Source organism: Taurulus bubalis, assembly GCF_910589615.1.
Source record: "Taurulus bubalis genome assembly, chromosome: 21".
NCBI lineage: Eukaryota > Metazoa > Chordata > Actinopteri > Perciformes > Cottidae > Taurulus > Taurulus bubalis.
In genome coordinates, this window is record NC_136609.1 from 6,573,073 (window position 1) to 6,586,114 (window position 13,042).

At 42.1% G+C, this 13,042-nt stretch overlaps 1 protein-coding gene across 1 annotated transcript in view; it reads left to right on the plus strand.

Annotated features, from left to right (window-relative positions):
* LOC306752735 (ATP-binding cassette sub-family C member 4-like) overlaps nucleotides 1–13,042 on the plus strand; it is a gene marked incomplete at its 5' end in the record, with an annotated part of 30,733 nt that overhangs the window by 13,625 nt on the left and 4,066 nt on the right. The window contains 16 exons of the mRNA XM_079236529.1: nucleotides 1,923–2,030; nucleotides 3,173–3,262; nucleotides 3,371–3,562; nucleotides 5,196–5,290; nucleotides 5,723–5,809; nucleotides 6,286–6,382; nucleotides 7,392–7,574; nucleotides 8,161–8,298; nucleotides 8,416–8,453; nucleotides 8,557–8,666; nucleotides 8,752–8,898; nucleotides 10,715–10,794; nucleotides 11,914–12,064; nucleotides 12,185–12,304; nucleotides 12,386–12,496; nucleotides 12,622–12,722. Coding sequence (XP_079092655.1) covers nucleotides 1,923–2,030; nucleotides 3,173–3,262; nucleotides 3,371–3,562; nucleotides 5,196–5,290; nucleotides 5,723–5,809; nucleotides 6,286–6,382; nucleotides 7,392–7,574; nucleotides 8,161–8,298; nucleotides 8,416–8,453; nucleotides 8,557–8,666; nucleotides 8,752–8,898; nucleotides 10,715–10,794; nucleotides 11,914–12,064; nucleotides 12,185–12,304; nucleotides 12,386–12,496; nucleotides 12,622–12,722 — 1,848 coding nt within the window. The remainder of the gene's footprint in view (nucleotides 1–1,922; nucleotides 2,031–3,172; nucleotides 3,263–3,370; nucleotides 3,563–5,195; nucleotides 5,291–5,722; nucleotides 5,810–6,285; nucleotides 6,383–7,391; nucleotides 7,575–8,160; nucleotides 8,299–8,415; nucleotides 8,454–8,556; nucleotides 8,667–8,751; nucleotides 8,899–10,714; nucleotides 10,795–11,913; nucleotides 12,065–12,184; nucleotides 12,305–12,385; nucleotides 12,497–12,621; nucleotides 12,723–13,042) is intronic.

The window sequence follows — 13,042 nt, forward strand, 5'->3', positions numbered from 1 at the left end:
AGAAAGGAAATGAGAAATGTGCCGTCCGCGTGTAAATCAAACGTCTGGACTTCCTGTCACTTGTAGCGGCGCTGTTGCACACAAAGTCCGCGACACGGCGCTGGTCAAAGACGTTAACTCAAGCATAAATCAAACTGGCTGCTGGTACTCTCGTAGCGCTGGAAGCGACCGGTGTTACGGATTAACAGGCGACCGTGTTAACTGGTGACTTCCGGCCAAAAGTCGCCAGTTAACACGGCCGCCTGTTAATCCGTAACACCGTCATCCCGACGCAGTTCCTGGAGAAGTAATATTATGAACCCAGACACGGCAGCGTTTGATGCTCCGACAGGACTCCATCGTACTAAATATATGCTTCTGGAGCCTTAATGAATATGTGATTTGCTCCATTTGATGGATGTCCCATACTTTTTGGATCCATATATCGTATGTTGGGGGATCCGGTTTTACCCTTCAATGCTGCTATTAGTAGTATGTTGAGGAGGCCCTCCCGTCCAGGCCTTCAGGTATCACTCCCAATATTGCTACTGTGGGTCTTGTTGGATGTCTTGTTGGAATATCTCTTTGAGGGCATCAAAGACTTCTCTCCAGTATACATTTTACTTGGGGCATTGCCCAAATATGTGTGTGTGATTGGCAGCCAGTTTGATGCTTTTTCTAACGTCTTTGAGCAGCGGCGTGTCGCGCATGTTGTCCTGTGTGTTGCGCAACAGCTGTGAGAGCAGCGGCGCTACGAGTGACAGGAAGTCCAGACGGTTGATTTAAACGTGGGCTGCGCATTTCTAATTTCTAAGTTCATTACATTTCTAAGTTCTTCTCAATATTAAGCCAGTGAGTGTCTGTGCCGTTCTGAATCCACACTATCAGAGGTTTCATGTGTGCAGCCCAGAAGTAATATTTTAAGTTTGGGAGTTTAAGGCCTCCATTTAGTTTAGATAGCTGTAAGGTTTTAAGTCTAATTCTAGGACGCTTTTTTTGCCAGATAAATTTGGAAATTATTTTATCCAAGTTATCAAAACTAGATTTTGGAATTTCTATAGGTAGCATCTGGAATAAGTAGAAAAGTCTGGGCAGAACATTCATGCGAATACTTTCAACACGGCGGAGCAGGGACGTCAGGCTCGTCTTCATTAGGTGCATATACATTTATGAGGGATACTTCTGTGCCATCAATTAATCCATTAACTAAGATATATCTCCCCTCTGTGTCTTTATGTACTAGTGTTTGTGTGAAATGAATTTGTATGAGTATGGATACTCCCTTTTTTCTCCCTGATCGGTGATCAGATAATCAGTAATATACTTTATCTGCCCACGACCTTCTCAACTTTTCATGTTCAGCGTCAGATAAATGGGTTTCCTTGAGGAATGCAATGTGACAGTTGCATTGTTTCATCTGATGTAGAATTGTCTTTCTCTTAACAGGGCTATGGAGGCCTTTGACATTATAACTTATCACTTTTAGCGGGTCCATTATGTAAAGTATGCAATTTTCATATTTTGGGATTTTGCATAAAGCAATGGAAAGCGGACGCAAACAGCCAGCACATGGGCCATGTGTCTTGTTATGTGAAGTGTGGGGAGTTGGACTAGATAACGCCCCACTTTGAAAGATAACCCCAATAAAATTGTAACAAAATGGTCCATGCTGAATTTTTATTGAAATAACAACTTTTAGTGACTCCTCCATAATAGAATAAAGAAAATTGCAATCACTTTCAAGTAAACCAGATTCCTGTTTTGCTTGAGTTTCAATTCCCCTCCGTTTGTCTCTTTGGGCTTTGGTCTTTTTAAAACCAGTGAAACTTGCCCTTATGAAACATTACTAAATGATTTACCAGATCGCTGCAGCAGAAGACCTCCTTAACCCGGAGAACTTGGCACTGACTCTATTCTGTTTTTGTTTTATTATTGTGTTCAAGGAGTTCCTGATGCTGGATGAGATCGTAAAGAGCAAAGCTGAACTGCAACTTGAAGGGAAGAAGGACGCCACAGTGAAGATCCAGGACCTGGTCTGCTACTGGGACAAGGTCAGATACCGTTGGCTCACTGGTGTACACACTGGGAACGCCCTGAGCTTTTCTTAAACCTAGCACAATGTAGAACTTCCGTAGTAGGATGAAAAATGACATCGATACATAGATTTGTCTGTTTAGTCATTGTTTTCATTTAGAAAAACGTGGCATAAATGTACCATATTGGTCCAAATATTAGACGACCCTGATAAAACCTCAAAGTAAAGCATCAAATACTTCCCAGTAAAATGAAACGGTTACCAGAGGGATTTAGATCGAATCCTTTTCCTTCATGGAGCTACCTTGTTGCACAAAGGTGACGGTGCAGATTGATTGATAGATGGATGTCATGATATTGGCTTAGAATGGTTTCATGTTTATTTTGGGGCAACATTTTAAATGAAACCTGTAGAATGAAATGTTTCTGAGGAAATATCACAATTAAAGGTTTGTTTTGGCTGCTTTTTTCCAACGGAAGTTGACAAAATGTCCATTAATTGTTTTTTTCCTAACCACTTTGATAAACAATGCAGTTTTGGCAATTATTTTAGGCTTAATATCAAAAGAGTTTGAAAATGTTTACACTGGCCCAACCCTACTGACTGACTCCAAAAGACAAACTTAGAAACAGTCGTGAGTAAACTTGCAACAATACAGCCACAAACATTAACTTTCACATCTGTAATTATGACCGTCCGCCTGGTCCTTTTTCTCTTTATCAATAAATGTCAGAAAATATCCTTTGGCTAAATTATTTTGCTCCTTTTTTCAGGAGAAATGTAACTTTCAAAATCTGGCAAGTATTTTTCATTATTATGTTTAGGCTTAAAACGGTGTGTAATAACCAAAAAGTAAAGAAACGTATTTTTCATTCATCAGGTTTCTCTTCATTGTAAATGGACATAAAGAAAGATTTATCTCCAGCTGAAGACAGTTTCCCAACCTTACTTAATCAGATATTATTTCCATTCAAAAATATTTTTTGTGACTCTAATATGTAAAAATACAAATATTGTTTGACATTCAGGCAAATACCCAGGATACACCTGAACAGTTAAACGACATCGACAGATAGTAGGTTATAAGGCCTGATTGGTATGTTGGTTTAAAAACCTGATTCATGCATTAATGTTTAAATATGTTTTGAACCTCTGCAGAGTCTGGATTCTCCATCTCTGCAGAACATCTCCCTCACTCTGAACTCCAACCAGCTGTTGGCTGTGATTGGACCAGTGGGAGCCGGAAAGGTCCGATGTCTACTCTCTTCATTTCAGATTTAGAAAACCTTGGCTCAGGTAGTTTGTTTTTCCCTTTCCATGTCTTCACATTTCCCCTGTGCCGTCATGTGCATCCAGTCATCGCTGCTTAGCACCATCCTCGGAGAGCTGCCTGCTGAAAAGGGGGTGCTGCAGGTCAAAGGTCGGCTGACGTACGCCGCCCAGCAGCCCTGGGTGTTCCCTGGAACCATCCGCAGTAACATCTTGTTTGGAAAGGAGCTCAACCCCCAGAAGTACGAGAGAGTTCTCAGAGCCTGCGCTCTAAAGAGGGTGAGATTGAATTGAATGACATGAATCTGCAGTAACAAAAAAGTACTTGAGTCAATCTTTTATCTTGTTTTATCTCACCCTGAGTAATGCATCTCTTTGATATGTCTGACTTCACTCAACATTGACGTCGTCATCCTGGATAACTGTAAACTATAATGATAACTATACGGAGCAGCATATTCACTGTAAAATGAATTAAGCACAGCAATGACATATAAGGGAAGAAAATAATGCCACCAAACACTTCAAGAAGTATGTTTGCGATTATTGTGAATAAGGGTATGCACTTACAAAACATATTTGGCAGGTGGGTGACCTCAATGGTTGTTAGCTGCTACTGCTATAAACAGGGTTAGGGTTTGTACCGGGGAGACCGGTGGTTGAGCGGTTACCTCTGAAAATGATGTTCGGGGCCTGGGACGGTTGTAACGGACAGTGCAGTATTTTTCTAGACAAAAAAAATTATCACATATTTCTATTCTGAGGACAAGCGATTCACTGAACAGACAAATGTAGATGACGCATGGATCGTAAAGCTGATATGTGCATGGTCACACATTTCCTCATGTTGCACTGAGGCTTCGAGTTAGCATGGTAGATTTCTTAAGACCAGAGATTGAACTATGATTGCACTCAACAGTCGGTCTCTCGAACCTGGCAAGAAAGCAAGGTTACGAATGTAAATGAATCACTGGTGAGTCCTGTGTCCACTTTTAACTGCACATTGTCTTTGCTTCGACCTTTTTATGATGTGACACACACACACACACCCTGGTGGTGGTAGTTAAAGTGAGAGCAGCATTATGCTGACTCACTCGGTGTGTTGAGTAACACCGTTGTTCTCAGCTTGTGTAATCAGAAACAAACTATTTTCTTCACTTTCCTAGAGGATTAAATATGTGTGGGCTAAAAGGTAGAGTTGAACTGTAGCAACTTGTTTTCTTGGCCCTGAATAAGCCAGTTAGTGATGTGACAAGTCTTCTGTTATATTTAGTGTTATTAAACTTAAGTTTAAAATGTAAACTAATGCTTATTTTCATGATAGTCATCTGCCGAGTGTTCGATTAACTCTAAACTTAATAGTATTGTCTATAAAACATGCTTTAATGTTCAAACGGCACATTATTGTTCTCACTCTCTGCCTGAATCGTGCTTTACTTCCTGTCTCTTTAAGCGCAAATCTGCTTCCCCAGATGTGGCGCATATATTCTAATGAACTTGCATGTGGCGTAGGAAGGAGAACCAAATCTGAATGGATTGTTGAAACACATTTTTGTCTGATCCGGACCGCCCATGAAAACAAACTGGGTTGTCTTAGTTCTTCAGTGTGTGGGTTGGTGGGATCTCCAGATGCCCAATGTACGTGCAAAAACGCTGGAAAAGTGAGTTTCTTAATTTTTTTACGAAATGTCCCATTGAAGCATTCTGTCGTCCATCAACGTCTCTGCCCGTCTGGACGGAACCAAAGAGGTTACGATGTCGTCATCAAAAGTTCTTCTAAAAAGGGGATGTGCTTTTAAGCTTTTGTGTGCACTACTGTCCAGTAATGTGTGTGGTGTCCCACATTACTGGTTGAATTGGCCGACATTGGAACCTATTTACACATGCTTGATGAGATGTTTTGTTTGTGCAGGACATGGAGCTTCTCCCAGACGGAGACCTGACTCTGATCGGGGACAGAGGGGCCACCCTCAGCGGGGGACAGAAGGCTCGCGTCAACCTGGCGAGGTAAGAGGACGGTCCCAATTCTCCCAGTAACCTGATGGCTTTTGCTCTGTGTGATGGTAACAGGAAGTGTCAGTCTTAGAAAAAGTCATGATGACTTGTATATATTTGTACAGAAAAGCACAAAGCAGTTTTATTGTTATTGAACATTAAGATATTTCCTTATATCTTAAAAAAGGATTTAATTAAATATTTTAGGATAATGAACGTTTCAAAGTTGCCAGATGGCAAACTGCTGTAGACTGTCTGTCTTTGACACCTTTTCTACTGGTGTATCAGTAAAGATCGTCACTGCAGTCAGAATATATTAATGAATGTGAGAAGAATTCAACCGTTTTCTTTTACTGACTGACGTAGTTTCTGGTTGCCTTTTTTAAAATAAATAAAGATAATACTTATGTGTGTGTGTCCGTGTGTGTGTGTGTGTCCCCTCAGGGCTGTGTACCAGGACGCAGACATCTACCTCTTGGACGACCCTTTGAGCGCTGTGGATGCCGAGGTCGGGAGACACCTCTTTGAACAGTGAGTGATTTCTACGAGTTACATCAGTCTCGTGTTCACATATTTGAACTTTAGGATCAGGCTGTTACTGCACAGCGGGGGTTCATCTGATCTACCAAACAGGAAAATACTGGAGCATTCTGGTCAACGCCCTTCAAGGGAATGCTTCAGGAAGCTGCCAGCGTTAGATCACGGCAGGTGAAGGTTCCTGAAAAACCGCATTATTCAATAGAAAAAAAAAGAAGAAACGGTTGTCGGTGTTGGAACTAAAGCCGAGCCAGGAAGCAGCGCGGCGCTGCTTGTTTCAGGGAGACAATTGAAGTCGGCCCCACTCTTCCTGTTGCACTTTCCGCTTGGATATGTTTTACTAACACTGATGTAACGGCTACAATAAGACACGGGCAAACAGATACAGTACATCCACTTGGGATTTGTTTCTCCATACAGTGTTTTATGATAACTCCTGACCCAGTCTCCACTGCTTGTCCATGAATCAGGTGCATCTGTGGCCTCCTGAAGAACAAGCCTCGGATCCTGGTCACCCACCAGCTGCAGTACCTGAAGGCAGCCGACCAGATCATGGTCCTGAAGGAGGTTGGTGTTTCTGCAGAGTAAAATAATCCCCATGTACCCAGACTCACGTGCAGCCTGTCCGTCTGGACAGATTTGCTCTCCAACACTCGTGGCGTTTTTAATTTAGTTTTTAGAAGTTCAACCTCATCTCCTATCATCTGTTTTGTCTGTATTTTGGCTACACACTTCATGATACTCAGCCCCTTAAGGACAAACCATAGAAACTCATTAGATCCCATTAAATCATGCATTCTATGATGTCAGGCTTTCAGAAACATGTCCTGGCTGCTTATCCTGTTTAAACTCGAGTCTTCTGATCACAGAAGCTATTCCTAAAGTCATGACTGTGTCCCTTCTGATCTCACCCCTCCTCAGAAATCCTAACTGGAAACTCCCTTTTATTTTAATTAAATAATATAAAAGGACTGGGTTTATGCCATCCTAACTTCAGGGATTCCTTAAGACAGTTCTGTAAAAGATAAAATCATATCCTAAGATAAGATGTAGTACTTCAGTTTCAGTGGCATTATGCAAACAAACTTTAAACACTTTAAAATTCAGAAAATATTATGAATATTTGGTAGTTATGAGCAGTATGGATGTTGATTTCATATTTTAATAAAAATACTCAATATCTCTATATCAATATTATCTTCCACAGTTTCAGAAAGGGACATTTTTTTATTTGTATTTTTATACTGATTATGATCACTGACACATCCCAGGCTTACATGGTATACAGAGAATAATTCCTATTTTATTTTTCATAAATAACAGTGCTGTTATGTAAGCAAATGTATACGATTCAGGACCAACTGAAGAACTGCTGTTGGTGGAGCAGACTGTTCTGTTTCTTTCATCACGGCCTGATGAGTCACGAGCAGGACGTCACCATCTTTGTTGGAGGAAATGTTTATCAAAGTGTGTGTGTGTGTGTTTACATGATGAGATGGTGTTTATGTGTTGGCAGTGTTAATGTCAACAGTCACAGATGTGTAGAGTATCCTAACTGTGTGTGTGTCCATTTCAGGGTCACATGGTGGCAAAGGGGAAGTATGCAGAGCTCCAGCGGTCCGGTGTGGATTTCACCTCCCTGCTGAAGGAGGAGGAGGAGCTGCAGCCTCCTCAAGACAGCCTGGCCAGGACCAGGACTCTGTCCCAAAACTCACAGACCTCCTCCGTGCACTCGGTCAAAGACGGAGACCAGCTACCGGTTTGTACATCACTGCTTCAATCTGACCCGTGCCACGCGTAATGGCGTCTTTTGAAGAGTGTTCACAGAAACACCCGATTTCAGTTGACCAATGTCGGCATTCGGTTTGACACAAATGGTTGTTCAGCTCCAAGCAGCGGGCTAAGACGACTAGCATACCGACAGCAACCGGTGTTGTGCCAAAACCTTCCGAGTAACTCACCTACTAGAATTTCTGTTCTGCGTGTTGGAGTAGAAGACATTAGTAGACATTAGTAGACGTTAGTAGACGGTGTGTAACATCCTTTCAGAACGCCTCAACGTCCTTTACTGAATAGTGAGGGAAGAATACGCAAAAGATGATGGGACTTTCTATTGCCGAATGTGTAACAGGTTCACCACATTTACTTATATTTTAAATACCCCTTTATGTCACTGACTGAAAGTTTTGAAGAAAGGGGTTGTTAAATATGACAATGCCATTGTTTTCTTGCTTCTATTTCACAGAATCTTAAGTCCTCCTCAATAGTGTTGTGCTAAAGTGTTGTGTGGTTTGTAATCTGTGAAACTGCTGAGTCATGACGTGTGATCATGGTCGTCCCCTCAGGCAGAGACGGTGCAGGCGGTAGCAGAGGAGAGTCGCGCTCAGGGAAACATTGGAGTGGCTATCTACGTCCGATACCTGAAAGCTGGGGCCAACGTCGTGGTTCTGCTTTTAGTCATACTGATGAACCTTCTGGCTCAGGTACCGGAGACGTTTATGTCACTGTCATTTGTTGTTGTTCAGTGAGGAACAAAGTTGTCTGTAATCAGAAGAACCTAAAGAGAAACACTTATAAGCCTGTTATCTCTTATCTTCTAGTTATCGTACATCCTGCAGGACTGGTGGCTGGCTCACTGGTACGTTTGAAAACAACTGAAGAGAGAAGAATTGGCTGTACATTCATCATCAGTTTAGCTTCCATTCTTTTCATGTAACGTGGTAACATGTTGACACCATCAGGGCCGACGAGCAGGAAAGGCTGACGTCAGCCGTCAACAGCACGGTCATCCAGAACGGACTGAACGTCACGGCGGAGCTGGACACCAACTTCTACCTGAGTGTTTATGGAGGTAATCAGACGGCACATGTTGTACTGTGAAAAAGCCCACAGTACACAGAGGCGTAAAGAGAGCACTCTGCTGCCTGTCTCTACAGGTTTGACTGTTGCTACCATCATTTTCGGCTTCATCAGGAATATTTCCCTGTTCCACGTGCTGGTGAAGGCCGCTCAGTCTCTGCACGACCGCATGTTCCACGCCATAATCGGGACACCTGTGCACTTCTTTGACATCAACCCTATTGGTAAGTTCAAACATTACATTATATATTTGGTCGTATTTCGACTCAAGTTATTAAGAAGCTTTATATTGTCCCCGGTCATCTTTGCGTTGAGTCTAGAAACAGACGGGAGAACGAGAGCAGACCATGAGCGCAACGTATTCTCCACACTTTACCTTGCTGTCAGACAGCCCTTTACGACGGGGAACTGAAGCTAGCGATGCTCTCTTCAAACCACCAGACTCCTCTAGATGGAAACATTTAGCTGGTAGAACAGGAGCTGCCTCCATCGATTAGTGGTATTGTGTAACTCTGGTGACTCCAAACTAACGAACCAAAGCAGGCAGAGGAGATGGGTATGGTTTGGATTCTATTGATACTACTACTCTAGTATATATTCATCGGTTCTTTTTCTTGACTGAATAATTGCGTTAAAAACGAATAAATTCAGAACAGGATTAGAATTTATTTATATTTTAAATATAACGAGATATTGTTTCTATAGCAGCAACAAAGTCAATATCTCAATTTAAAATGTCAATGAAATATGAAGATTCCTGAGTGAAGTTTATAAAAAATGAAGAAGGCAAACATCAGTCTGTCCTGCAGCTGCTTTTTCTCAGCCAGCAGAGAAGTTAACCAGAACAAACCAAGATAAACAGAGTACTCTGTTTTTAGATGAGGGCCCAGAACCATCCCTATGACGTCAAAGTAAAGCGGAGAAAATACTCTCAACTCATCTCCTAGTAATACACTAACTTTGGAGAAGTAGCTCACACAACCCGTCCTCAACACCCAAACTCTCCCTGTTTGGGTGTTTTGAGGAGTAGTTGCTCACCGTGCTCCAAAGCGACTGCAATGAGTTGCAAACGAAGATAAAACTCCACACCCTCCTTCAATAACTCATGACAAATGACTCGGATCCCTGCGGCTGCTTCTCCAGGATCACAGTTTATTTTTAATGTATTGTACATATTATATTTATAACGACTTGCTTCCTGTTGCTGCTCTTAGGTCATGTAAATGAGAACCGGTTCTCAATGCTTATCTTTTACCCTGTATTATTGTATTGTAATTGTAAGGCGACCTTGGGTGCCTTGAAAGGCGACTCCAAATAAAATGCATTTTTATTATCTGGTTAAATAAAGGTCAAATATGAAATACAGCTCTGAAATTGGATTAAAGAGTGGTCACGAATTGTTGGAACCCTTTGCGAGCCTTTTGACATCGTGTTTGCTCCGAAAATCATTGGAGCGTTACGAAATTGTGAGGGTAAATCATGTCATCAAAGAGCTTTGCTCAGAAGATTATCCACATTAATATAAAGTAAAAAACTAAATGTTAGAATGACTGAAGTCTCTTAAAAATTCTGGATTTCTAAAGATACCCCTTCTACGGACGATTGGTATAAGGGGATTTTGGAAGTTCTTCCTCTGGAAATGTTGACCCTCATGACAATGTCAAGGGATTGGTCAAGATATGGAAACCGGTCTTAGACATGGTGGACCCCCAGGACTGGACTTTTAAAAACACTGGTACCGATGCTGACTTGAACTGATGATATAACCAAGATGTACTTAGGTTCAGACTGGTGATGTGCGAATGTGCTTATTATTTGTTGTGGTTGTTTATTTATTTTTATTCTTCTAACTAATTTTGTGGTTTTCTCTTTCCATCTTTCTTTTGTATCTGTAAAGTTCTAGAGTTCTGTAGTTGAAAAGTTGTAAAATCAAAATAAATATCTTTTTTTTTTTTTTTTAAACACACTCAAATAAATAAAAAAGAATGACTCAAGTTCATAATCCCACAGCGTGATGATCTCTATATTCTCTCCCCTCAGGACGAGTCTTGAACCGGTTCTCAAAGGACATCGGCCAGCTGGACTCTAACATGCCGTGGATCTTTGTGGACTTCATTCAGGTGAGGAGAAACTTCACGGCAATGAACCGGCCAAGAGCCTCTTGGCTATTCAGTAGATCCACACAACTACTACTGGGCTGTAGGGGTGGGAATCACCAGAGGCCCCCGATACGATATTATCACAATACTGCGATACATTGAGTATTGCGATATATTGCAATTTATTACCTTTTTTCAACCGCAAATTGTCCCCAACGGAAAACTTTGTCAACATATTTTATTTAATAAGATAAAGTTTTCAGTCTGTTCATCTCACTTCAATCATTTTTATTGCAGCTCAATGTGATTGTCAAGCAGACAAACTGACCAACACTGTCATAAATGTTGCACCTGACAAACTGAACTGTTTGGATTACAGTCTACATAGTCGAGTCATTCTTATCTCTGTGCAAGCAGTTTTCATTTCCGCCTTTCACCATGGAAATAACCACGAGTTCTGCTTTATACTTGTTGTGGAAATCCCAAAAACGCCGGAACATCAAACGCCCTCGTGTCTGGGTTCATAATATTATCCTTATCACGTAACCTCTTGACATCTGTCAAGAGGTTACGTGATACGTTTCCCCAAAAATGAAACTTAAAAGTTTGTTTCAACACTGTGTTCTGGATTAAAATCGAGGCAGAGTATCCTGAGATCGCCAAAAAAGCTCTAAAAACCCTGCCTCCATTTCAACATCCTGTCTTTGTGAAGCGGGTTTTAATGAAGTTACAGAGTTGTCTCCTGTCCCCCCGAGATGGGACTCCTATTAGGCAACAATTAGATTGACAATAACTCTTTTATGGCAGTGAATATCATGAAGTGAGTGTACAAATGTGAACAGAATATGGTCGTGCATGGGAACAGATTGATGTTAAATAAGGAATTCCAGTTCTTGTCTCTCACTCACAACGCTCATTAATTAATGCTTCAGAGACCAAATAAGTGTTTGGCCAATCGGCAGCCCATTTCAGCCATGTTTCACACTCCACGTCTGAAATGAGCTGCCGATTGAATAGATGTTGTGGCAGCGAGAGGGTTAATGTGAATGTAATGCAAGTCATTAGAACCACTTGTTTCTGCATGTTTGTAGCTTAAACCAGCATCAGTAATCAGTCAGCGGGTGTTTTCTCTCTGAGCAGGTGTTCCTGCAGATTATCGGCGTTGTCTGTGTGTCCGTGTCCGTGATCCCCTGGATCCTCATCCCCGTTCTGCCCCTGTTACTCGTCTTCATCTACGTGCGCCGCTACTTCCTGCAGACCTCCAGAAACATCAAGCGCCTCGAGTCCACCAGTAAGTGCCCCACGAAATAGCATGCGTGCTGTTTTCATTTACATTTTGGAAAGTCACGGATGTAAACTCCAACTGAGCTGTTGAACGGAGGCGTTGACTCTAGCTTCGTCGTCCCTGCAGCGCGGAGTCCGGTGTTCTCCCACCTGTCCTCGTCTCTTCAGGGCCTGTGGACGATCAGAGCCTTTGGAGCGGAGGAGAGGTTCCAGAAAGCCTTTGATGATCATCAGGATCTGCACTCAGGTTCTCCTCAGTACTCTTAGCTCAACCATCCTTAAATATGAGTTAGTCCGGTGTTGATGATGTATTCCTTTTCCTGAACAGCGGCCTGGTTCCTGTACCTGACCACCTCTCGCTGGTTCGCCCTCCGCCTTGACGGCATGTGCTCCATCTTTGTTACCGTCACCACCTTTGGCTCCCTGCTGCTCAGAGACCGTAAGGAAGACTTGATCTGAAACATTTAACACTGACTTTGTACTGCTGTCCACCACAACATCCGACGTGTTCAAATACGTCGTTGTTTAGTTGAAAGGTTGTGAACTAAACCCTGGTTCTGTTAGAGCTGGACGCCGGCTCCGTTGGTCTGGCTCTGACCTACTCTGTCACGCTGATGGGAATGTTCCAGTGGGGTGTCAGGCAGAGTGCCGAGGTGGAGAACATGGTAACATACGCTATTTGTCTTTGTATCTACAACTTGTATTTTTAGCTGAAGGATTTCTGCCAGTTGCGTTTGCTATGCAGATATTGCGTGCACAGTGGTTCTCAAACTATGGGGCGCAGAGGAAATATTGAGAACTTCACATATTACAAAAGTACACATACAACTAAGTCATTAATAATAGATGACGGGTTCTGCTCGCTCACGTGTTTTACGTTTGCCTCTCAAAACAGAATACAGGTCGAAGCTCAACATTAAGCATGAATTAAGAGCGGCCTGCAACTCACTATCTGCACTCAGTGCATAACAGGTTAATTGTAGCC